The sequence below is a fragment of the Dysidea avara genome, chromosome 6, assembly GCF_963678975.1.
Source record: "Dysidea avara chromosome 6, odDysAvar1.4, whole genome shotgun sequence".
NCBI lineage: Eukaryota > Metazoa > Porifera > Demospongiae > Dictyoceratida > Dysideidae > Dysidea > Dysidea avara.
The window spans coordinates 25777881-25803113 of record NC_089277.1 but is presented as its reverse complement, the minus strand read 5'-3'; the positions used below and the strand labels follow the sequence as shown (position 1 = coordinate 25803113).

The 25233-nt window shown below is 37.4% G+C and overlaps 1 protein-coding gene across 4 annotated transcripts in view; it reads right to left on the bottom strand.

The window, feature by feature from the left end:
• LOC136257200 (serine/threonine-protein kinase DDB_G0283821-like) overlaps positions 1–25233 on the bottom strand; it is a 113433-nt gene that overhangs the window by 65435 nt on the left and 22765 nt on the right. Inside the window, exons 9-15 of one of the 4 annotated variants that reach the window (XR_010701831.1) lie at positions 24498–24582; positions 16593–16687; positions 15916–15978; positions 15538–15817; positions 15299–15483; positions 13317–14925; positions 3148–3272 (exon numbers count right to left, since the gene is read on the bottom strand). The exons of 1 other annotated variant lie outside the window; for it this stretch is intronic. Coding sequence is in view for 2 of the 3 variants with exons in the window: in XM_066050271.1 (XP_065906343.1) it covers positions 2988–3272; positions 15299–15483; positions 15538–15817; positions 15916–15978; positions 16593–16687; positions 24498–24582 (993 nt within the window). In the remaining variant the exon portion in view is untranslated. Of the gene's footprint in view, positions 1–2810; positions 3273–13316; positions 14926–15298; positions 15484–15537; positions 15818–15915; positions 15979–16592; positions 16688–24497; positions 24583–25233 lie in introns of those variants that run through there. 2 more of the 4 variants (XM_066050271.1, XM_066050273.1) reach the window with 2 other exon arrangements.

Genomic DNA, 25233 nt, shown 5'->3' with positions numbered 1-25233 from the left:
TTAAGCTAAGGGCATAGCTAAAAAAAGTACAACTGCCACTAACTGGTTAATACAACTATAGTGGTGCAAAGCACACTCAGTATATGGAGCATGCATGCTCTATCTAGGGAGATATGGGGGCATGCTTTCACAGGAAGTTTTTCACAAATTATTTTAGTGTTTTGAGAGATTGAATTGTTTTGACTGAATAAGCATAATTAAGCATTGTGAGCCACTGGCATCATAGATATTTAATTCTATTAACCTACAATGCAACATGTGGATGAACATACTATGGTATTTTACATTTCTACTAAATAGAAAAATTTAGAAAATGTGTGGAGCTTGATCATTTGAGAGTACAACCTCCAGATGCTGTAAACCTGTTAATTTTATAGATGCTTAAAATTTCAGTAGAATTTAGATGCAAAATAAGCAAGTTATTATTTTCAAAAAAGAATTGCATGGTGTCTTCTGATTCACAATATAAAAGGTATAGATGTAACTTTTAAAAGCAATTGGTATGTCAGGATGTTTAATTTGGTACAACAGACTTAACAGTGGTATATAGCAATACATATGCACAGATTAAACAGAGGTTCAATTTCGCTGGTGACTGGTCCTTATTCCTTGAGAGTTTTAGTGTCGAATGTTCTATTAGAATAGTTGACTGCTCTATTAGAGTATTTCGATTTTAGCAGCTTAACCATTGTGTAATACAAAGCACCATTAATATTATTGCTCACTAAACATTACATAGTGATCATGCTCATTAGAGTAATTAAACATTAAATTTCATGCAAGACTGTACCATTACTGTATCTTGTGAGATGTTTATGATTATTTATTAATTATCCATCCCTAATGGCACTCCCACTTTCACATCTCTAAAACCTATAGTTTAACAAACTAAAAACAAAGAAAAAATTAATAGTTAAACTAGAGATGTAGAGAACACGGGGACACCAAGCCAGTATTGAATTGAACATGAAGAGAGCATACAAACTCCTGGGAGGACATGAATGGACCCAGAGAATCACAAGGAATGGTGCGAGGCCATGAACTAAACAGGAGTCAACATCAATGGCTTGTAATTGGTCCTGAACAGAGACCAATTAAAGAGAATAACATCAAAGATATGGTTCATATTATATATGACCGTCCTTTGGGGGATGGATAACTGACAGCTCATTACACATAATTATACATAAACTATGTACAAATCCAATTGCATACCAGTAGAGGTGTGCGATGACTAATTTAGACATAACTCGATATTTCTTTTGAACTTATCTCGATTATCTAACATATCTCGATAACTGAAACAATTATTTATTTTAGTAAACTGGCAATATTGTAACCAGTATAGTGAGCAAATTGCAATTTGAAGACTATAAAAAATTGAAAATGTTAGTCTTAACACTGTTCCCAAGTGGTAGGAGAGTTGGAGCCCCCAGGAGGTACCTACACCATCAGGTATACAAATAATTTACAGAAGTTTAACTATTATTTAGATTAATAAACCTATCATCCATATCTCGATAAGTCTTATGATATCTCAATAATTGAATATATCTAGATAATCGCACACCTCTACATACCAGGCCAGTAGAGCACTAGCAATCGTGACAGACAGTTGTGGACACCAGTACTGTATCAAACAATCTACTGCTTCACAATAGCTGATCATGATTCAGTAATTACAACTGTTGCTAATTAGATCTGAGCAGATATATGCTGCCCAAAATGCTTTCAGGAATTTCCCAGATGTTATGGTATTCAGTGATCTATTACACTCAACATTACAGTACTTTAATCAGTGAACGCTCTATTAGAGTATTTCACTACAAAGTGACTGTTCTATTAGAGAGTAGGGAGCTATGAAACATTCTAACTACTCCATTAGGAAGTTCATAGTAGTTTAAAATAATTATGCTAGCATAGCACTCTAGCCTATATGCCTTTTATTTTGCTGGTATGCCTATAAAAATAAGTAGTGAATTCTGAGGCAAAAGTGAATGTCTCTACAGTGATTATCACTAAGAATTTGCAGTGATGTTCACCATTTGCCACAGATTTCATGATCACTACTTTTTTTTCTTAAGTGTAGAATCAAAATATCTACACTTTTTATATACACTGTTTATGAAAGTGTTATTATAGATGATATTCTGCAGGGGTGGTGGAGCAGGCCAAAGATGAGGGGCCAGGCCAGCTGTAAGTTGAAGACCAAAAAAAAAAAAAAAGGTCACAGCCTGCTGACCCACCAATTTATATATCTCCTTATTTATAACTACACATACATAGCTAAGTAACTTGCTACACTGCTTCTCTGAATATTGTGACTACTCTAATCTAGATCTTGACAGTTCTATTAGAGTATCTCAATCTTTTCTTGCAAACAGTGTCTGTCTCCACCACCTATGATATTCTCTATTAGAAGTGACCAACCGTGTTCTCTTCAAATATAAAATATTAACCTTTTTAACTGCAGTTTTTTGCTACTATGCCACTTGATCTATACTTATCTCAGATATAGGCTGCAGAACATATCACAAAAAGCAGTGCAATAATAGAATAAATCCATTTCAGTACGTTAATTACCATTTATCAATCAAACAGGATTACGGCATTGTGACACATGCTACTGTAGCATCAGTTATAGTATGGCAGTCAAACATTGAAGTACCTAATTAACTCTGGCAGCTTGGACATTTTAAAACTAATGGCTGCTATGGCTTTAATGTCTTCATATATTTAAAACGTTCAAGTGCATGCCACAAGCCAAGTATCAGTTTGTGTTCTTATAAATGTTTCTAAGTATTAGATAATTATCATAATGCCGATAATTAATTTGCACAGCAAAAACTACAAACATAATTATGTACACAATATGTTAAAGTCTAGCTTATACAATCCTAAAAAAAATCAGCAGCTGTATAACACTCAAAAATTTTTACAGTTGCTTGTAGCTACAATAAAGTAATAGCAAAGGCAGCAATAAATACTTAATTAGTTATTGGTAGTAGTTCATAGAACAACAAATATGCTTGAGATCCTGCAACTCTACTAAAATCACACCGAGATGAAACATGAGAGTCACTGGTGTAATACCAGTCTCCTTGATGTGCAGCTCCTTCATCATACTTCCAGGAATCACCTTTAGGAGTTTGCTCATGTACTGGTGGTCGTCGTCTAACATTAGCAGTATAGTGACCACCATGAAGTGATCCTCCATGTACCACTACTGCATACAGGCCATATAAGATCTTGTTCTTTTTATCAGCCATTCTCTGTATGGGACCACAGTTCATTATAATGTTATTTCAAATAATTAAGGGTCTATCTGTATATGCCACAGCAACACTCCCAGTAAGCACAAACTATACAGAATGCACTTTAATTTGATGTACCATATTTCCTCGTATAAAAGCATGGACTTTTATCTTCTTCCCAGCATTTTGACCCTGCTTGTAAACAAACAAGGTCTTCATTTGAGACCAGGCATTTATTGTGGATAAGTACTGAGCATTAATCAACTTTGAGTCATGATAGAATACCATTATTGTAATGGTAGATGAAGAAAACCTTTACACAGTATGTTGACTAGAGATGGACTGATACCACCTTTTCCTGATACTTCCGATACGAGTATTTGTACTGAAATTATCTGCCAATACCGATTCCGATACCATTACTAAGCATTGAAGCCTAGACAAGTTTATTACAGAAATTTTACTGTTGTGATGCATAGCTAGCTATTAAAATATCACCCATAATTGTTCAGTTTGATTGATCTCAAGTTTCAAAATATTTATTGTCTAAACATGATAAACATCATTCTGGATTACTAATTTCTTGATATGAGGTAGTTTTCTTGTAAGTTTATTGATTAGGTAATTAAATGCGTAGGCGGCCAATAATTCTACAATGTTTGTTACAGCCTTGCAACCAAACCTTTTCATGAAAAAGCAAGCCAAATATAGTCATAAACTTATTCTTTGAGAAACAACTGCACTGTCATTTAATTACAAAGGGATTCACGTGTTCTAATATATCAAGACACACGGTAGTGTGTCGTGCGGCCCAAGAAGCCGGCGCGTAACACCCGTGAGTATATTGACAGGAAGAAAGAAAACGCAATTTTCGCACCTCCGTAGCTCTGTGCTTCCTTGATGAAACAAGACGACTTTTGCTGTGGACATGCCCCCCAACTGCAGCACTCTACATTCCAAATTTGAGCGAAATCGCTTCGCGCGTTCCCGAGATATGCGACTTCAAAAATTGGCTGAGTTTCTTCGTTTTTTTTTCTTCTTCTTCTTCTTCTTCTTCTTATTTTTCTTTTTCTTGTCGCACACTTACAAAAACTGCTATAAAACTCGAACGCGTTATCCGATTGCCTTGAAATTTGGCACACAGAAGGGGGGTATAAAGGCGCATCTCGGTACCAACATTGGCTGGAATACCATAAACAGACAAAGAGTTATGAGCGATTATGCACGAAAAATAACACCAATATGTTGTCACGCCTACAGGGTAAACCGCGTATGGGAAGAAGCTGAAAATCGGTGGGTGAATAGGTTAACTATTGAACCTCAAACCTTTTGTGGTTTGAAAGAAATCGAGCTAAAAACCAGGAAGATACAGCGAAAAAATCAACAGTGTGTAACAATTACGCAATCGAGATTAGCTAATTTTTAATATTTTTATTTTATTATTATTATTATTGTGCTTGCCACGCCTACCAGGTAAACCGCTTGGGGTAATGCTTTCAAAATCGCTGTACAGATGGAGTTATCATCTTAGGAGATACTCTAATAGAGCAGTCATCCTAATAGAGCAGTCACCCTGAACAGAATTAAAGAGATCAGTTAGAAATAAGTAACCTGTATAGAGATCAGCTACAAACAAATCACCCTGTAGAGAGTTCAGCTACAAACAATTCACCCTGTTAAAACATCAGTTAGAAGAAGATTTCTTGTAGAGAGTTCAAATACAAACAAATCACCCTGTTGAAAGATCAGCTAGAAGATGTCACCTTGTAGATAGTTCAGTTACAAAGAAACCACCATGTAGAGAATTCAGCTACAAACTAGTGACCCTGTAGATACATCAGCTAGAAGAAGTTACCTTGTAGAGAGTTCAGCTACAAAGAAACCATTCTGTAAAGAGCTCAGCTGCAAACAAATCACCTATACAGAATTCAGCTACAAACAAATCACCCTGTAGAGAGATCAGCTAGAAGAAGTTACCTTGTAGATAGTTCAGCTACAAACAAATCATCCTGTAGAGAGATCAGCTAGAAGAAGTTACCTTGTAGATAGTTCAGCTACAAACAATTCACCCTGTACAGAGCTCAGTTAAAAGAGGTTTCCTTGTAAAAAGTTCAGCTACAAACAAATCACCCTGTAGAGAGATAAGTAAGAAGAAGTTACCTTGTAGATTGTTCTGCTACAAACAATTCACCCTGTAAAGAGATCAGCTAGAAGAAGTTACCTTGTAGAGAGTTCAGCTACAAAGAAACCATCATGTAGAGAATTCAGCCGCAAACAAATCATGTATAGAGAGTTCAGCTACAAACAAATCTCCCTGTAGAGAGATCAGCTAGAAGAAGTTTCCTTGTAGAGAGTTCTGCTACAAACAAATCACCCTGTAGAAAGATCAGCTAGAAGAAATCACCTCGTAGAGAGTTCAGCTTCAAAGAAACAATCATGTGAGAGTTCAGGTACAAACAAATTGTCCTGTAGAGAGATCAGCTAGAAGAAGTTACCTTGTAGAGAGTTCAGCTACAAAGAAACCATCATGTAGATAGTTCAGGTACAAACAAATCACCCTGTAGAAAGATCAGCTATAGAAGAAATCACCTTGTAGAGAGTTCAGCTACAAAGAATCTATCGTGTAGAGAGTTTAACTACAAACAAATCACCCTGTAGAAAGATCAGCTATAGAAGAAATCACCTTGTAGAGAGTTCAGCTACAAAGAAACCATCATGTAGAGAGTTCAGCTACAAACAAATCGGCCTGTAGAGAGATCAGCTAGAAGAAATTACCTTGTAGAGAGTTCAGCTACAAAGAAACAATCATGTAGAGAGTTCAGCTGCAAACAAATCACCTGTAGAGAGTTCAGCTAGAAACAAGTCACCCTGTAGAGAGATCAGCTAGAAACAAGTCACCTTGTAGAGAGTTCAGCTAGAAGAAGTAACATTGTAGAGCTACAAAGAAGCTACCATGTAGAGTTCAGCTGCAAACAAATCACCCTGTAGAGAACTCAGCTACAAACAAATCGCCCTGTAGAAAGATTAGCTAGAAGAAGTTACTTTATAGGGAGTTCAGCTATGAACAGATCACCCTGTAGAGAGTTCAGCTACAAACAAATCACCCTGTAGAGAGTTAAGTTACAAAGAAACCACCATGTAGAGAGTTCAGCTGCAAAAAAAATCAATCACTCTGTAGAGAGTTCAGCTAGAAGAAGTCACCTTGTAGAGAGTTAAGCTGCAAATAAATCACCCTGTAGAGAATTCAGCTACAAACAAATCACCCTGTAGAAAGATCAGCTAGAAGAAGTTACCTTGTAGAGAGTTCAGCTACAAAGAAACCACCATGTAGAGAGTTCAGCTGCAAACAAATCACCTGTAGAGAATTCAGCTAGAAACAAGTCACCCTGTAGAGAGATCAGCTAGAAACAAGTCACCCTGTAGAGAGTTCAGCTAGAAGAAGTCACATTGTAGAGAGTTCAGCTACAAAGAAACTACCACGTAGAGAATCCAGCTGCAAACAAATCATCCTGTAGAGAGTTCAGCTAGAAGAAGTCACCTTTTAGAGAGTTCAGCTACAAAGCAACCACCATGTAAAGAGTTCAGCTGCAAAAAACTCAATCACCTTGTAGAAAGATCGGCTAGAAGAAGTTACCTTGTAGAGAGTTCAGCTACAAAGAAACCACCATGTAGAGAGTTCAGCTGCAAACAAATCACCTGTAGAGAGTTCAGCTAGAAACAAGTCACCCTGTAGAGAGTTCAGCTAGAAGAAGTCACATTGTAGAGAGTTCAGCTACAATGAAACTCCCATGTAGAGAGTTCAGCTGCAAACAAATCACCCTGTAGAGAACTCAGCTACAAACAAATATGCAGTGAAAAAGATCAGCTAGAAGAAGTTACCTTGTAGAGAGTTCAGCTACAACGAAACCACCATGTAGAGAGTTCAGCTACAAACAAATCACCTGTAGAGAGTTCAGCTAGAAACAAGTCACCCTGTAGAGAGATCAGCTAGAAACAAGTCACCTTGTAGAGAGTTCAGCTAGAAGAAGTCACATTGTAGAGAGTTCAGCTACAAAGAAACCACCATTTAGAGAGTTCAGCTGCAAACAAATCACCCAGTAGAAAGTTCAGCTATGAACAGATCACCCTGTTGAGAGTTCAGTTAGAAACAAGGAATCCTGTAGAGAAATCACCTAGAAGTATCACCTTGTAGAATTCAGCTACAAACAAATCACCTGTAGAGAGTTCAGCTACAAACAAATCACCCTGTAGAGAGATCAGCTAGAAGAAGTTACCTTGTAGGGATTTCAGCTACAAACAAATCACCCTGTAGAGAGTTCAGCTACAAAGAAACTATTCTGTAAAGAGCTCAGCTGCAAACAAATCACTTGTACAGAATTCAGCTACAAACAAATCGCCCTGTAGAGAGATCAGCTAGAAGAAATTACCTTGTAGATAGTTCAGCTACAAACAAATCACCCTGTAGAAAAATCAGTTAGAAGAACTTACCTTGGAGAAAGTTCAGCTACAAAGAAACCATTTTGTAAAGAGCTCAGCTGCAAACAAATCACCTGTACAGAATTCAACTACGAACAAATCACCCTGTAGAGATCAGCTATAAGAAGTTACCTTGTAGATAGTTCAGCTACAAACAAATCTCCCTGTAGAGAGATCAGCTAGAAGAAATTACCTTGTAGAGAGTTCAGCTACAAAGAAACCACCATGTAGAGAGTTCAGCTGCAAAGAAATCACCCTGTAGAAAATTCTGCCAGAAACAAATTGCCCTGTAGAAAGATCAGTTAGAAGAAGTTACCTTTTAGAGAGTTCAGCTACAAAGAAACCATTCTGTAAAGAGCTCAGCTGCAAACAAATCACCTATACAAAATTCAGCTACAAACACATCACCTGTAGAGAGATCAGCTAGAAGAAGTTACCTTGTAGATCGTTCAGCTACAAACAATTCACCCTGTAGAGAGAGCAATTAGAAGAAGTCACCTTGTAGAGTGTTCAGTTACAAAGAAACCACCATGGAAATTTCTGTAATCAATATATGTGACCGGATTTGCGAAAAGGGGTCTTCCACACACATCCAATTCCGTAAATGTTGGAGACCATAACTCAGTGTTCAAGTAACATAATTATTAACCTGAACATTTCACCATGTATTCAGCTATAGTGGTGCTCACCACTGCCCAAATATCAAGGCAATAGCTCTTTCCAATCTGAAGTTATCAATTGTCAAAGTTGGCAAATTGGACCCCTTTTCGCAAATCCGGTCACATATGTATTATACAGTATATATAATTTGTACATTTACTGATAAAATATTTAAAGTACATCTACTTCATCTTTTCTTCTTCCTGTAGTAAAGAAAAAAACATAGGTTAAAAAAGTCCCAAAGCTGGCCATAGGCCGGCTTTGGGGTATACAAATACAAAAAGAAATGAAATCTAATCCAAAACAGCCAAGCTGTAAAAAAAGTGTGCGGCCCTCAGAAAGGCTATGGTGAAAAAAGATGTGAAATCCAAGGTGGCGGCCAAGAAATGGCTGTGATGGTAGGTTAGTGGTAAAAATTTTAATAACGACAATTCAGGTGAATTTTTGTGAAGCGGCACAAAAATTCACCTGAATTGTCATTATTAAAATTTTTACCACTAACCTACCATCACAGCCATTTCTTGGCCGCCACCTTGGATTTCACATCTTTTTTCACCATAGCCTTTCTGAGGGCCGCACACTTTTTTTACAGCTTGGCTGTTTTGGATTAGATTAGAATATACACGGAGCAATTGTAGCAATACTTTAGCAAAACTTGGAAAAGAGTAACAAAGGCTTTTTTCCGCTACTTTGCTAGCCCAACTAAGTTATTTGCTACTGGAAACTTAGCTAGAGATGGTTAAATAAAAGTGGTGAGTGTCTATATACTGGTGGTATCTGTACCTCGTATTACCAATACCAATCTGATCCGATACCACTGGTATCGGCATCGGTCCACCTTTAATGTTGACTACCTAAAAAAGTGCAGTGAAGGCCTAAAATAGCTGAAAAAAGTTGTATAATACATATCTGCAACCATAGAACTCGTTCAAACTGCTCACGCGATTACTCGTAGCATCTTCATTCCTTAGATGGCTCAAAACCTAATGTTAACAAGTTTGAAGAACAGGGCAGCAGCAAGGGAAAAATTAAAGCCACTATTACATGGTAGACTCCTGGGCCTCTATTTGAGACCAGGAGTTAATTTTTAAAATGTGCTAGAACCCCCAACTTATAATCGAGATAGGAATTTATTCAAATGCAGCTTTATACGAGAAAATATGGTATGGTACTGTAGCATATAAAATATGTGCACATGGCTTTGTCCCTTGTACAAAACCAAACATGTAACTACAATTATGATATCTCATACACATACTGTATTCAATACTCAAAAGAAAGGTTCCACATCACTGCTATTATATCAGTAGACTTGCTTCTACAAATTTTTATGCCATTGTATGAGTATATGAAATATCTCACATTTCACACGTTTGTAGGGGAAATTGAATAAAACTAGATAATTGTTTGATTAAAGTACAGAGAAGGTCAAAGTAATAACTGAAATGAATACATTTCACCACATGCTTAATGAAAATGCACTTATCAAAAATGGACATGTCCCTAAAAATATGGGAAAATGGGTAACTGGATCCATTGCACACTATTGTGCATAATATTATTCAATCGCCAGTTTATCCAAGGCATGTTATCGGTCTACTAAAGAGATTTTCAAAATAATAACCATGTAGATTACACTAGTGAAACAGAAGATAAAAGTAAGTTAATGCATAAATGTCATGTTTGTATTTGTACATGAAGCACCTGATAAGAGCTTAACATGTGCCAATATACTAAAAGTATTTATTGTATTGTAAGGAACATTAGAACATTGTTTGCAAATGACAGAACACACGCTCACTAAGCTGACAGCCCATTTTTTATGATTTAGGGTTTTATAGTATTCTTATTGCTGTTGCTGTTATGGAAACAGTAGCAATATAATCAGCTTTTTGACAATAGCAAACAATCAGTACGGTAGTAATGTTTAAGTAGAGATTGCCCCTAACATGACATATGCCACCTTTAAAATTATCCTAGAGACATCTTATGTGACAAAATCACCTTTATACACAATAATACTATAGTCCATCTAACATCAAATACAGCATTAAACTAAAAGCAAGAAAACACAGGCAACCAAATAGAGAATTTTTTTTTAAATGCCATTCTTGTCTGCTAGTCTTCTTGCCAGCTTGCCTGCCTGACCACATTTACCTGGAGGCCAAACAAAGCAGTATATGGCAACCATTATATACCACAATAACAAACTCACCAGTAGCAGGTTCTGATGAGTGTGTGCCCTCTGTGCCCTGTCTTTCTTTTTATCTTCAATTAGGCTGGTAGTCGCTTTCTTCATGCAATGAAACCATATTGAAGCATTAATTTTCCTTATAACACTTTCCTTGAGCAGCTTAATTAGATGCCACATAATTATTTAAAGTGTTTATACATCTGTAAAAGGTACTGGACACCCAGTAGATATCTGTAACTTCACGACAGGTTAGAGACCACACCCACTAACGATCTTGGTTGATTATAACAATCGATTGAGTACAGACCTCTTAACAATCTATTTACTCGAACATGATGATCACACACCCTTATTGGTCTAGCTGTATTCATAAGTGAAAATAATAAATAGTGACCACACCTTTTGGCAGGCTAGAGGCAGACTTGAGATACTGTACTCTAATACAGCTATCATCCTAATAGAACAGTCACATGTGTATAGCCGTATGCTATAACAAAAAACCAAATGAGAGGTATATTTTAATTTTAAAATGATGTAGGGATCCAAGTGATGGAACAAGTCTCTGAGAGAGATGAATGATGGTTTTACAGCACTTTGTGGGAAAATCCCTACAATGCATTGGCATTGAACAAAATAATTGTTATAACATGTCAATGTAGGGATTTTCCCACCGAGCTATTCTGTTAAACTATCATTCATTCTTGTTTCGCTACTTTTTATCATTTTGGATCCCTACTTTATTTATACTCCTGTGAAGCCATACTTCAAAGAATTTGCTTGGACAATATGGTAGCTATTGCCTGGACAATACTAAACTACCATATTGTCTAGTAAGGTGTTAAACACCAAAAGTGTGATGTTGGCAATCAAAATGCAGTGTCAACATAAAGTGTTTATGCATGCTGAGAATGAAACCATACACATTAAAGTGCATACAGTCTTTTACATGGATATAAGCTAGTTAAATCACAGCAGTATGTATATTGACAGTTGTTTTTGGTTGGTTGTATATGAAGCCAACTACCAATAATCAGATATAAATCCATTTATATCACAACAGTGTAGAATATCTCAGTTATTAACACTTGTCCTTGGCTTTGCCTCAGACTGATGTCAATAACTGAGATATTCTACTCCAGACAGACCTGCTGTGATATAACTATAACATCATACAGTATGGTGTTAACGTATTAGGAATCATGAAGAACTGGGCTACTCCAGCCAAAAATATCACCTTAGAACCAGCCTCAATTTCTCTCCATGACAGCTTGGCAGCATTGGTTAGGCCCAAAAGTGTCTTCAGACCAACCCCAAACCCTTCCAAAAAGTTTCTATGGAATTTAAAAATTTCTACTTAACAGAATTTTACTCTGACTAACTATGTAACTAAACTAATTGATGCCTCCAGGCAAGCATAACTTGACAATGGATAAGGCTACAGGCTTGATTTCTTCACTGTTCAATGTCACTTCATCCTGAGATTGCCTTTTTGCCAATGGCAGTGCGTACAATACATACACCATGGACTTGCCTTTTTCCTCTTTTGCTCTCCAGTTCATTTCGCTGACAACGCAAGGTGTAAATTCGCAATATCACAATGCGGCTTCCTTGTGAGTGTGCTGGCTACTACACAATAAGAATGATTTTGTAATAGTAACATATTTAATGCTATTTCAGATGCAAAACCAAGCAAACATGGTTGAAAAACAGTATTTTGCATCTCAGATAACATAAAAATTGTTATAATGACACAATCGTCTTTACTGTATATGCTTATCTCCCATGTTTTCTGTAGCAACTGGAATGATTACAGAGACACTTCTTGTACTGTTTTTCGTTTGTAATGTTGTGTAATGGGCAGAGCATAGCTGAAAATATAGTGTAATGGCCACCTCCCTTTACTTTCCGTCATGTAATTGATTATTGGGGCATGTGCTCTGTCGTAAAATTACTGTTGTGGCATTCCTGGCATCATTTTTTCTTTAATGCGGTATGCGCTGGTTCATTTGTCATAATTATGTTATTAAAAAAGTTAACAAAACAAGTAAAAGGAAAAATTTGGAAATATAAGGTTAGATTAGGGATCAATGAAAAAAAGTAGTGAAATGAGGGAATAGCTAAAAAGTGGTGAAACAAGGAAGGTTGCCTACACCTGCAGATATAGTACACTATGACTGAACTAGAAATTAAATTCCACTAAAATATCTACAGGAATAGGCAACCTTCCTTGTTTCACCACTTTTTAGCTATTCCCTTGTTTCAATACTGTTTTAGTTGATCTCTAATTCAACTTGAAGTTCCTAATTTTTCCTTTTACTTGTATGTAACAGTTATTCCACAGCTGCGAGGGACTTATACCCGAAGTACGAGGGATGCAGCCCAAGGGCTAAGGATGTATATATCAGCAAAACCCAATGCAGTCATGGTATAAGTAATATATATCACTAGGCACACTCACCTGATAGGTGAAAGACCTACAGAGCACTCATCCTGTTCCTTTTATATATCAGTATCTCATGATTGGTAGTGCATGTGGTTTAATAGCATGGGATAATAGCCATTAGAATGTTGTTCATATGTCATTAGGATTTGCACACAATGCCAGAAAAATTGTGACTGTGGGATCCGTTATTTTAATTTTAGGGATTTTGTACCACGTTAACCTACTAATTTTGCTATTGGGACAGTAGGTAAGTTAATAAATTAAGTAGCTAGGACTATAAGTTACTCACCTATTTAAATCTAGTTGTCCTCTTTGTGTTGTTCAATGGTCTGCTCAATGGCTGGTACGTGGTGGGTAGAAATATGCATCCATACATTGCCCAAACAATTATGTTACTGATCATTCTTTGTTTAGCAACTGTCAAACAGTCAAAACGTAGTGACTACACTGAATCTAAACCCACAATTAAATGCTCTGTGTTGCTGAATATAACAAGTCAAAGCATATCATGATCATATCTTTGAACTGGTTGGGCATCAAAGCCATGAGCAAACTGTGTTCCTATGATACTACCTGGGAAATATCAAGGTATTGTCCAGGCAAGTTAAACCCCGAGCGGTGCCTTTTAACGCCCATGCTAAAGTGGGATATATGTAGTATTCCATGCTTTAGATTGTGAGATATGCCATATAGCTGGAAGTTTTTGAAAGGTAAAAAAGTCCTTGATTGTAAGTTCGAAACAATATTTTCATAGCAGATCCTCCTTACTGCACCGCATCTTAGATAATTAACTAGAACGGTTTGTGAACTCCGCACACTAGTTGAAAACAAACAATCAAGTTTGGTTTATGCTTTCCTTGATTACAACTTCCAAAATGTAGAGATAAATATGTTTTACAGTAGACCAACTATAATGTCCTATCATGTGCAGCCTTAATTGGTAGTGGTAGGATAAAGTGGGACATTTCAACTAAGAGTTAGTTTGTACATGGTTATTAATTGTTGTATCAACTGTTCACATTATTCATTGCTCTTGTAGTGAGCTAACAACTATTGCTAATTGAATGGGAGAAGGCCTGGTAGATTAATGGCCACCCCCTTGGGTTGTATCTCCTAGTAACCAAGTGGTAGTTATGATTAGCAGTACAAGCCATGTCCTTTTTTATTTTGATAACTAGGACATTATGTCTTAGCGAACTGATTATGGTCAGACAGAGAGGCTATTTTGATGGCAAATGTCCACTGTTATATTTTTCTCTACTAAGATGTTATATTGGTTCTTGTAGCTAACTAACTATTCTGATAAATGCCAAAAAAATTTTTTGAAAATGCATTGTTACTTTCAAAATTTTCGAAAATTAACCTTTTGAAATTTCCCGTTATACTATGCAGTAAGTATGGTGGTTTGTATAGAGTGACCTGCTCATTTAAGAAAAACTTAGTGACTGCATATAATAGAGTTCCATAAAATACTAGTTGTAGACTTAAGTAACAATTATCCATTTACATCCTAGAAGTTACACACTGTATAGCATATTGACTCCGAAACATTGCCACATAATATGTTGCTTGGCGCAAACAAAACTACAGTACTGCTCAAATATGTACGTATAACATGTATTGCTACACGCATGAACTCAACACATGCACGCAGTTTGTCTTGGGTACACATAGCACGACTACATGCATGATGCGTGCAGCCTTCAGCACGCATGTAAATAAAAAAACTTCTCAGTAGGCCCTTAGTAACAGTGGAAATTGTATAATGTTTGAAAGCAGTACTGTATGTTGAATTAAAAGTACAGAGATTGTACAGGTGCTGTGACCTTGAATCACTTCTCGAGATCCAGGTCTTTAGCTACGTGGCTCCAGTTAGATGATCATGCCAGTTGAGTACCCTGAAGTGGAAAAAAACATATGTACGTAGTTTAATGTACAAAACAGTTTAGCTAGAAAGAACACTTATAATATATTGAATGCATATTGATCATTGAAAACTGACTACTGCTGCTGCAAACATCTTGACAGCTTATGCCTGTGTGTACACATTTACACACACATTGCAAACTTACATAAATGTGTGGAGTAGCTGCACGTTTTTATACTCACAAGCGTAGATTTTTAAGTACACGCAAATCATGTTTAGTACCACATGTAGTTACACTACATGTGAATGTTATATTTGAGCAATACTGAAATAGTGTAACAACTTTTGACCATAATTATGCACTTTAGCATTGACTACAAAGAGATCTGCATTAAATTACATACCTTAATGCATTCAGTTGTACAGAATGGGGTTATATTCAGTACAGGAGAAAAGGAAACATGTTGATTATCTTTAGTGACAGTGTGACCAATGCTAAACCTCTTCATGTGTAGTATCAACACTGGTGGTAGTCGATGTATCAAAATCTGTTTGCTTACACGACGTTCAGTTATCTTTAATTTGTCATCTACACCAATGTGCACAATTTTAATTTAGACATTCTATGAGAATCAATACTTACCAGTGGAGCATTGTTGACATATAAACTTGTTGTGTTCATCCAACACATCTAAGTCAGTAAAATCTGCCAGACACTGCTCTAAATTTGTGTCAAAGCTCTCCTTTTTGCACTCTTGAAATGATTGAGAATACCGTAAATTACATGCTTCGAGGTATCTATTAAACTTTGCTTTATTAAAGGGAAGATCATCATCATTCAGCATGTCATTTCCATGTTTTATATGATGCTGTTTCTTTGATATTTTACTTGGTTTTGGTTCAGCCCAATTATAATGCATATTCTAGCCAATAAAAGAACACAGTCATGAATGTACATAACTACATTGAGTACATGATAACGTACTGTACATACATAACATACAACGTCCAAAGCTTATACCTGATTATAGTAAGTTGGCATTGGAAGAGAAAGATCTAAGCATAATTCCTCAATTTCCAATGGCTACAAATATACACATACACATTAATAATAAAAATTTATGTTATAATGTACAGAGATATGGAGTAGCAGTATTAGATTTGATGTCAGATACACAAAGACTATTAGATAAAGCACTTTTCGTCATGTAAGATATTTTATAGTGGCAGCATTTTGGCAGGTGTCCTTTATATTGGGGGATCCATACTAAACACTACTACTACTACAGTGTAGAAAACATATACAGGGTTTATTTTTGGTCTTTATGCATGTATAAAATCCTCGTTAGGTTATACTGTAATTGTGACCGGGCCTGCAAAAATAGGGCGTGTAGGCACATAAAATTTGCCTAAATTTTCAAGCTTTCATGGTTCATAACGTTTGATATCATTAAGGAATGGCCATGAAATTTCCACTATGTATTACACATTTAATTGGCTTTATAATGCAAGTTATAGAATGCAGATATTCTACTGAAATATGATCCGTTGTGTGAAAGTGTGTAGTTTGTGCCCACACGCCCCATTTTCGCAGGTCTGATCACAATTATTGATGTAACATGGCTGCGCCTACCATACATTTGTAGATGAAAAGTGTACATCAAACAGAACAATTAAAACAACACAAGTCACTCTTACATTATGGCAGTGATGACAAATAGTGGTAGTCACTAGAAGAGTTCCAATCAGTTGATCAACTTCACAGACACCTTTGGAGGCTTTAGACAAGCAACCTATAAGTAGGAAACTAATAAATATAGTCAGCAGTATATGTAGCTAAAATTGAAGTAACTAAGACCTCTGTCCCAGCAAAAAGGACAATAATAATGTAGATGACCCTCTGAGCAAAAACTTGACTTTTATACAATTAAAAATGAAGTAGGAATCCATGCAATAAAAAGTAGTGAAGCAAGAGATGAATGATGGTATTACAGTATAGCTTGGTGGGAAAATCCCTACATTGGCATGCTATAACAATGATTTTGTTCAATGCCAAAGTAGGGATTTTCCCACTGACCTATGCTATAATAACATCATTCATATCTTGTTTCACTACTTTTTATTGCTTGAATCCCTACTTTTCATTTTTACATTTAATTTTTGATATACTAGTTTGTTTGGCTTTTTGTTATAGGATACAGTTATACACGTGTGACTGTTCTATTAGGGTGACTGCTGTATTAGGGTATCTCGAGTCCGCCTTTCACCTAGCAGGGGGTGTATCACTATTTCATTGTGCTAACATTACGAATACAGCTAGGCCAACAATAACGGGGTGTGTTGTTGTGATTGAGAAAATAGACTGTTAAGAGGTGTGGTCTTGGTGCTCAATCATTATTATTAATCAATCAATATCGCATTAATATGCATGGAATTCAGCCTGTCATAAAGTTACAGGTATCTACAGAGCATAAGCACTTAAATAAAGTGCTAAATATGCTTATCAAGGAAAGTGTTGATAGGGAAAATAAATACCTCAATTGAAGATAAAAGGAAAGACAAAGTGAAGAAGGCACCAGCGTTGAAACCGGGTAGGGTCATCTGGGTCAACCGGGTCACATTTTCTCCGGGTCATCCGGTTTACAGATTATCCGGGTCTGACCCAGATTGGATCACACGAGAAACGAAATTGTTAGTTTGACGACATGGAAACTTAATAATGCTAATCGTGCAGCTCATTTGTGAGCCACGCATACTTATCGCATTACAAACATATGCTCAGCCACGCCGATTTATTAGTAAGTGCAGTCTGTAGCACAAAACCGTGTCTGTTGCTGCCTGCAAGCTCACATGGAGCCACGCCCACTAATTGATTATTGTACAAGTTATACATAGTCTAGTCTTGCAGCAGGATAAGTACTTTGTGAGCCACACCCACTTTAATATATCAGGAAATTGTAATACTAGGTATGCACGAAACCACACCCAATTGCTGTCTGTAAACTCACAGTAGCTACATGGAACCAAACCCACTGACTGATTTTAAATTATAAACTTACCGACTTAGCTATCACATAACTACTCGTTTATTCGACACGAATCGAATGCTCAAAACGTAGTCTCACTTACTCAAGACTACCCGAAACATAGCTCTTATTGCATGCCTCGGCTTTAATTAATCTGGGTCACACCCAGGTCAAATCCGGGTCTGTCCTGGGGTTGCTATCCAGGTCAGTGGGTCATCTGGGTCAGCAGTAGTGACCCGGTTTCAACGCTGGAAGGCACACACTCATCAGAATCCCAAAAGGCACATCTCACTGGTTAGTTTGTTATTGTGGCATAACACGATGGCTGTGCACTTTTTTATTTGGCCTCCAACCTTGTGACTATGGTCAGGTAGGCAGGCAGGCAGGCAGGCAGGCAGGCAGGCAGGCAGGCAGGCAGGCAGGCAGGCAGGCAGGCAGGCAGGCAGGCAGGCAGGCAGGCAGGCAGGCAGGCAGGCAGGCAGGCAGGCAGGCAGGCAGGCAGGCAGGCAGGCAGGCAGGCAGGCAGGCAGGCAGGCAGGCAGGCAGGCAGGCAGGCAGGCAGGCTGGCAGGCAGGCAGGCTGGCAGGCAGGCAGGCAGGCAGGCAGGCAGGCAGGCAGGCAGATAAAAATTCAAGTTTCAGTGATTTTTAAAAAAAATTCTATATCCGGCTGCCTGTAAGTGCTTTCTTGTTTTTATGCTGTATTTGATGTTCGATGGACTAATAGTATTCCATAAAGTGATTTTCATCATGTAAGCTGTTTCAAGGATAACTTTTAAGGTGGCATTTTAGGTGACACACATCATTTTTGGGGGGATACCTACTTAAACAGTCCTACTGTACTCTTCACTCTGTTGTCTAGAGGGAAAATACATGGACTATTAAAGCTTCAATGTAATCTGTTAAATACTGTACTCTTGGAGTTACAGTATAGCAACAGAGAGCAGGTACAACTAAACAATGAAATTATAAGGCAACTACGTATATACATGTATACTATCAAAGTTGCTTATTCATTCAATCAAGTCATGAATGCAACAGTCTATGGAGCTGGGACTTGTCTCATCATGTTCACCATGAACTGGCAGATTCATCAAGGCATCTATGTATGCTTGCAAGTAAAAAAGATATTAAGGCTTAGAAATGGTGATGATCAAATTACAGTATGCAACACAAACAAAAACATGTAAATCATGTTGTGCAACAAACTAAAACAAAACAAAGATATTCTTACTCTACATGAACAGGTGAATACAGTGGTATATATGTTACGGTACAGCTCAACTATAGCTAACTTCATCATATCACGCGTGAACACGCATGATTCCATGCCACATTAGTATGTGGCTCACGTCTGTGTACTCATCTCACTTCTAGTGGAAGCACGCATGTGGTCTAGAAAGTCTCGTGGAAACACGCAGTATTCTCGTGGAGTAGCTATACAGTAAACCACGCAGTGAAATTGTGTAAGATATGCGTACCACAATTTAATAGCTAGTACTCATATAATCTTTGTACATGGAAGTACGTACAGTAGCGGACAAAAAATGTTCCGGGGCCACCGGCGTTTAACGTTTTGCACAACACCTCCCGTTGGCATAACATTTCTGTTTTGGCTGGCATTTTACAAGCGTTTCCGTTTTGGCTAATATTTAGCAAGTGTATTCTTTTTTTCTTTTTTTTTAAGATGCTAAGACAATGATAATATAAATAAACACTTAAACAGTGGGCAGAGAGGCAAACTCTGCTCAGTCCTGGGATGATGGTATTGTTGCCATTGCAGAAGCAGCATTGCCACGTTGAACATCAATGGCAACCTTCTGAATCAAAAATTGGGTGGCCCTATTATCACCAGACTGTTCCATCACCCGGGAACCTAGTGTATTATAATGGATAGCTAGTTCAAGAGCTAGTTCATGTGTCTGTGCTTCCTACTGTATATGCAATTAACTAATAGAGTCTTCGAGAGCACCTTCAGTGGGTCTGGCCTGCCAGAGAATACAAGGCTACCAAAGACGTGATGTCAAGCTGGACTGAAAACCTACACGCCGTACAGTGTACAAGCATAACAAAGATATAACACACTATAAAATATTTTGTATATCTATATATTTAACTTTCCAAGTTGTCTAGCTATATAAGCAATTTGTGCCGAACGAGTTGGCACTGGCAGGCGCTGCTTAAGTTTGGACCAAGTACATACTACTTACTAGACTATCCACAAAGTTGCACGAGATACATAATGAGTAAAGCTAACCTGGAAAAGCCCAAGAACGAGCGTTTGGTCCGAGCTCTGATTTAGGCAGCTGAATGGGGGTTTAAATGGTAAGTAGACTACTACAATTTACTGAAGTCAGCGGATAACCATAGTTTCAAGAGATTTTGTCGGGTTTTGTGAAGTGTGTACTGACATGAGCTGAGCTACGCACGAGGAACTGTTCTGAGATACTAGACTTATAATAGATGATACATACAAATAATATTATAGCTATTCTACATAAAAAATTAAGGCTTGATCTCTGCTTTTGTCATCTTCATCAATGTCAGTAGCTAGCCAGTTGGCTCTGGCATTGGTCTGCTGCTGGCAAAGTAAGTTGTGGTTATCTAGCTGGATAAAAAGAAATGGACACACATGGGTAAGAAACAAGTATACTGTGTAGACCGCACCGTGCGCCTGTAGTAAGATATAGTAGAGGCTATAGCTAGCTAATTAATAACAATAATTATAATACACTGCTTGAAGGTTCTTAGTTTACTAATTTGTTAAGCTGCTTTACTGTAGTTGTGCCCAGTTATACTGATAGTAAAATATCAGTAACTTTACGTATATGGAACATAATTGTTTTACTAAGTTTTAAACTCTCAGTAAAACATCAGTGAATGCAGGTTTACTGAAAATCTACTAAAATACCCCAAACAATTAACTGTTCCACATACTGGGGATATACCACTCTAGTAAACAAAGAAATTTCAAGCAGTGATAATCTTCGCTACTGCCTCAACCAACATTGTACTGCTGTAGTGTAACAATTCTTTTTGCTAGTGTTGTGCTTCGTTTTTGCCTGGCGTTCTTTAAGCATTTTCGTTTTTGCTTGGCATTCCTCAAGCATTTTCCCAAATGGTTAATGCCATATCTACAGTAGGGATAACTCATGAAAGTCAATACATAGCCACGCAAATGTCTTAGTCGTGGAAGGTATCTCGCGCATATAATTTAACATAACTGACGTTTGCGTGGATATATTTTACGTGGAAATATTTTAATGAGTGGTTAACTGCAGTTCCACGTGAAATCACGCGTGTTATCATGCATGGGGTACCATACGTGTGTGAAGTTATACTGTAGTTGAGCTGTACCGTATATAAATTTGAGGTTGTTGCTTGACACAATTAAAATGTACGTACATAAGATCGTTGTGAATTTTTGTTCAATACTTTTATTGCAAAAACAGAATTGTGCAAACTAGTAAGGTTTTGTTCATACCAAAACATCAATGATGTTGAAAAGGGTGTGGCCTCAGGATACGCCAGTGTGGAAATCAAAGGTGGCAGAAAAAAAATGCAGCAATCATGCTTAATTTAGCATTGCAACATCATTATCAAAATTAATTGCCATTTCTTGGCTGCCACTATTCTTGGCAGTGCACCTTTTAGCTGTTTTGGTATAGAGTAGGGCTGAGCGATACTGCCATTTTAGTATCACGATCAATCCTAAAGTCACTATTCACGATACTGAATAGTTCACGATACTTACAAATATGTCAATCATAGCTGGTGCCACATAGTGTATTCCTCAGTATTCCTGCAGGAAGTCTTTAAAAGCATCAAACTAGCCACTGTCAGGCTAGTTATAAAAACCGGAATCGAAACGGGAAACGAAACGAAACGAAATCAGCCTACACTCTAGTAGAGGACAATCACTATATTATGCACAGTTAAACTATAATATATGCACGCAGTACCTGTTTATGCATCAAGCAAGACTCCAGGTAGCAGATTTCTCTGCACGGCGCTTATCGATTAGATAGAGATATTAAACGCCTGCTCCTATCCGAGGGTCTGGGGACTCTATAATAGAAAAGTTCTGTGCTTGGGTAGGTGAGCGTTGATTGTCCCTTGACCACTAGGAATAACTACTTGATCATTACAAACCGTTTACGGTGAAAAAATTGACAAGTCTGAAGCCATAGGGATCCATCTGTGGCTTTTATGGCACGCTTGGTTAAGGGACAATCAACGGCTCACCTACCCAAGCACAGAACTTTTCTATTGTATAGTCCCCAGACCCTCGGATAGGAGCAGGCGTTTAATATCTCTAATCGATAAGCACTGTGCAGAGAAATCTGCCACCTGGGGTCTTGCTTGATGCATAAACAGGTACTGCGTGCATATATTATAGTGTAACTGTGCATAATATAGTGATTGTCCTCTACTAGAGTGTAGGCTGATTTCGTTTCGTTTCGTTTCCCGTTTCGATTCCGGTTTTTATAACTAGCCCCACTGTCAACCTTGTTTACAGTTACAGTTATTGTAACACATGCTTTGAAGTTATGTTATGGTGTTCACACCTCTCTGCAGGGGTAACCAGGTTATGACTTACAAGGATTCTTAGCCTAGTACAGCATAACAAATGGATTTTTAATGACAATAATGTACAGGCATGGTATCACGATAGTTAATAACAAAACATCGCGATATCAATACTTTCAAAATATTGCGATATATCATTAAAATGGTAGTATCACTCAGCCCTAGTATAGCGGTTATTATTATTATTATTAAACCTTTACAGTGGCCTGCACTGAAGGTCTGACAGCAACATGTGCTGCAGCCTTTGGATTATCTAACCTAACAAACTGTGGAACTGGAGACTCAAAGATTACATGACCTAGCTAACAATATTATGCTTCATTTTGTAGTTGCAAGTCTTCAAGTATATGTTAAAGCACGAGCAAGGCTATGCTTTAAATAATTTATGGAACTTTCTAGTCGTGTAGCTTCACCATACACTAGGACTCGTAATTAACACGCGTTGCACGAATTATTAGCAGCCTGAATGCACACAAACTAGTTTAACAAAGTAACTCACGCGTATTTCACCATAGTTTGGCATGGTAGACGTTCATTGCGTATTTTGGCAAGTTTTGCTCGCAACCCACAATCGATTTTATTGTGAGTCACATGGTGAAATATTTCTGTGATATCTCCAGGACTTGTCCGTTTACATTAACAAATGTAACAGCAACGTTACCATCTCCCACCCATCATTGAAGCATTTAGGCATGTCTATAAAAGCAATTCAGTGGTAGAACTCGTATTGGCTGGGGTGATTGATCATTCAGCACGGCGAGGCTATCAACCTTCACTGACTTGGGTGATTAGTCGCACTGGCGTGAGCTCCGCAGGCTATTAGCCTGCACTAGAGCATGTGGGCAACTGTGCTTTATTGCCCACAAAGAGTGCTTTATTGCACCGCAAAGAGTGTTTTATTCGTTCAATAAAGCACTCTTTGTGGTCGATGAAGCTGTTGGCTGTACTTTATGAAAGTTAAAGTACACTTTTTCATTTGATCTCGCCCACGCAAAGTTCTATAAGTTATAATTAAAGCACTACTGCACATGTGTACAGAATATACAGCACAAAGGGGCATGTCAAAAGGCTAATACAGCACGAGACAAAGCTAAGACACCCTCCAAGTGCTGAATTTTTAGTACACACAAGCAGAAGCAGTGCTTTAAGTGATAATTGTAGTGTATTTCCTGGTCTTCTTGTTTGGAGCATTCATCTCGTATGTCTGAACTGCTGCAATTTTCAGTGATCACACTATCGGTAAGTGTCCACGTAATCTATTTCTGGTTGTACTACTAACTGGTATATATATAGGATTAGTATATCTAGATTTACAATGTTGCACATGTGATCAATCGTGCTGTATGAGTGCAGTTGTTTTTGTAGCATACCTTACACAACTGTTCTGCATAACTGTACTGTATTTGCACAAGTGTACTACTGTATTTGCACAATCATCCCCATATCTGTACTGTATGACTCCTTATGTGTAGCTAATTGGTACTGTATGGAAAATACAGTATGTGACGGCCATTTGATCCATTCACACAAAGTACAATATGGCCCTTTACATAGCTACATGCTTAATTTATTCATTATTTCTCTTTAACAGGTTGCCATACTACAGTCGTTTGGTTGCTATCTTCAGAAATGTATCTAATTTATGTATTTTTTTCAGCTGTCACACTGCAGCTGCTGAATTGCCATCTTCTGAAAACCATACTTAGCTATGTATATACAAGGTTTTATTATACTGTATATCACTAAATATTATCTAATATTATAGTTATTGTATTACAAATGTACATAAGTATACTACTTTAGCCTATGGTTGTTACATAGTAATCCTATACAAATTCAGGGAATTCCCTCATATTTCCCATGGCAATTCAATTATATATTGAAACCAGCTACACTGTAGCTAGCTTTGAAACCACAGTAAGTACACACGTAGCTATAGTCTATCGAGTATTTACATAATTATGAATGTGAATATGAACATACTGTACTTTTCATATCAAGTTTAGTTTCTCCATCTAATGGTGCTACTCTACTTCTACCAGTGAAACGAGATTTGATCTGCTCTTTGATACACTACAATTCAATACAAAAAGATTAGCTGATGTTGCTTAATTCAAATCTAAGTTAATGCTGTGTGTTATACATGCGTACATTTATAAAACATTGTGAAATAGAAACCTAAAAAAATTATAGAAATTATTTCTTCAAATATGTATACAGTTTCCCATTAACTGCATGTGCATGTTTTCAATGTAAGCTTTAGTTTGACATATGTGACCGGATTTGAATGAGCCACACTCATTGATTGGTTGAAACCTAAAATGGCTAAAGCTTCTGGGGGCTATGCCCTCCAGACCCCCTACTGCCAGAGTTCTATATTGTGGTTAGCTCCCTCCACATCAACTACTTCCTCTGCCACTGTGAGTCATGGCAAGAATGTGTGATACTGTCTATATGCATATCTACGTGGAGCAATGCTAATTTATCAGTAAGGCGTGTCGAAGTTTGTAGGTGAAGACACATCCATTCATAGGAAATGTGTTTAATTACTGTCTGTAAACATATGTAGAGCTTGTTGCTATCATAAACATAGCTACCATTTACTTTACTTGATATGTTAGTTGAGAGCCCAAGGTACGTATAGCATTTGGCACATGCCTCAGTTTGTAATCAAATCCAGATCTGACCTACATTGCTGTCTGGGTCAGTGGGTCATCCAGTTCA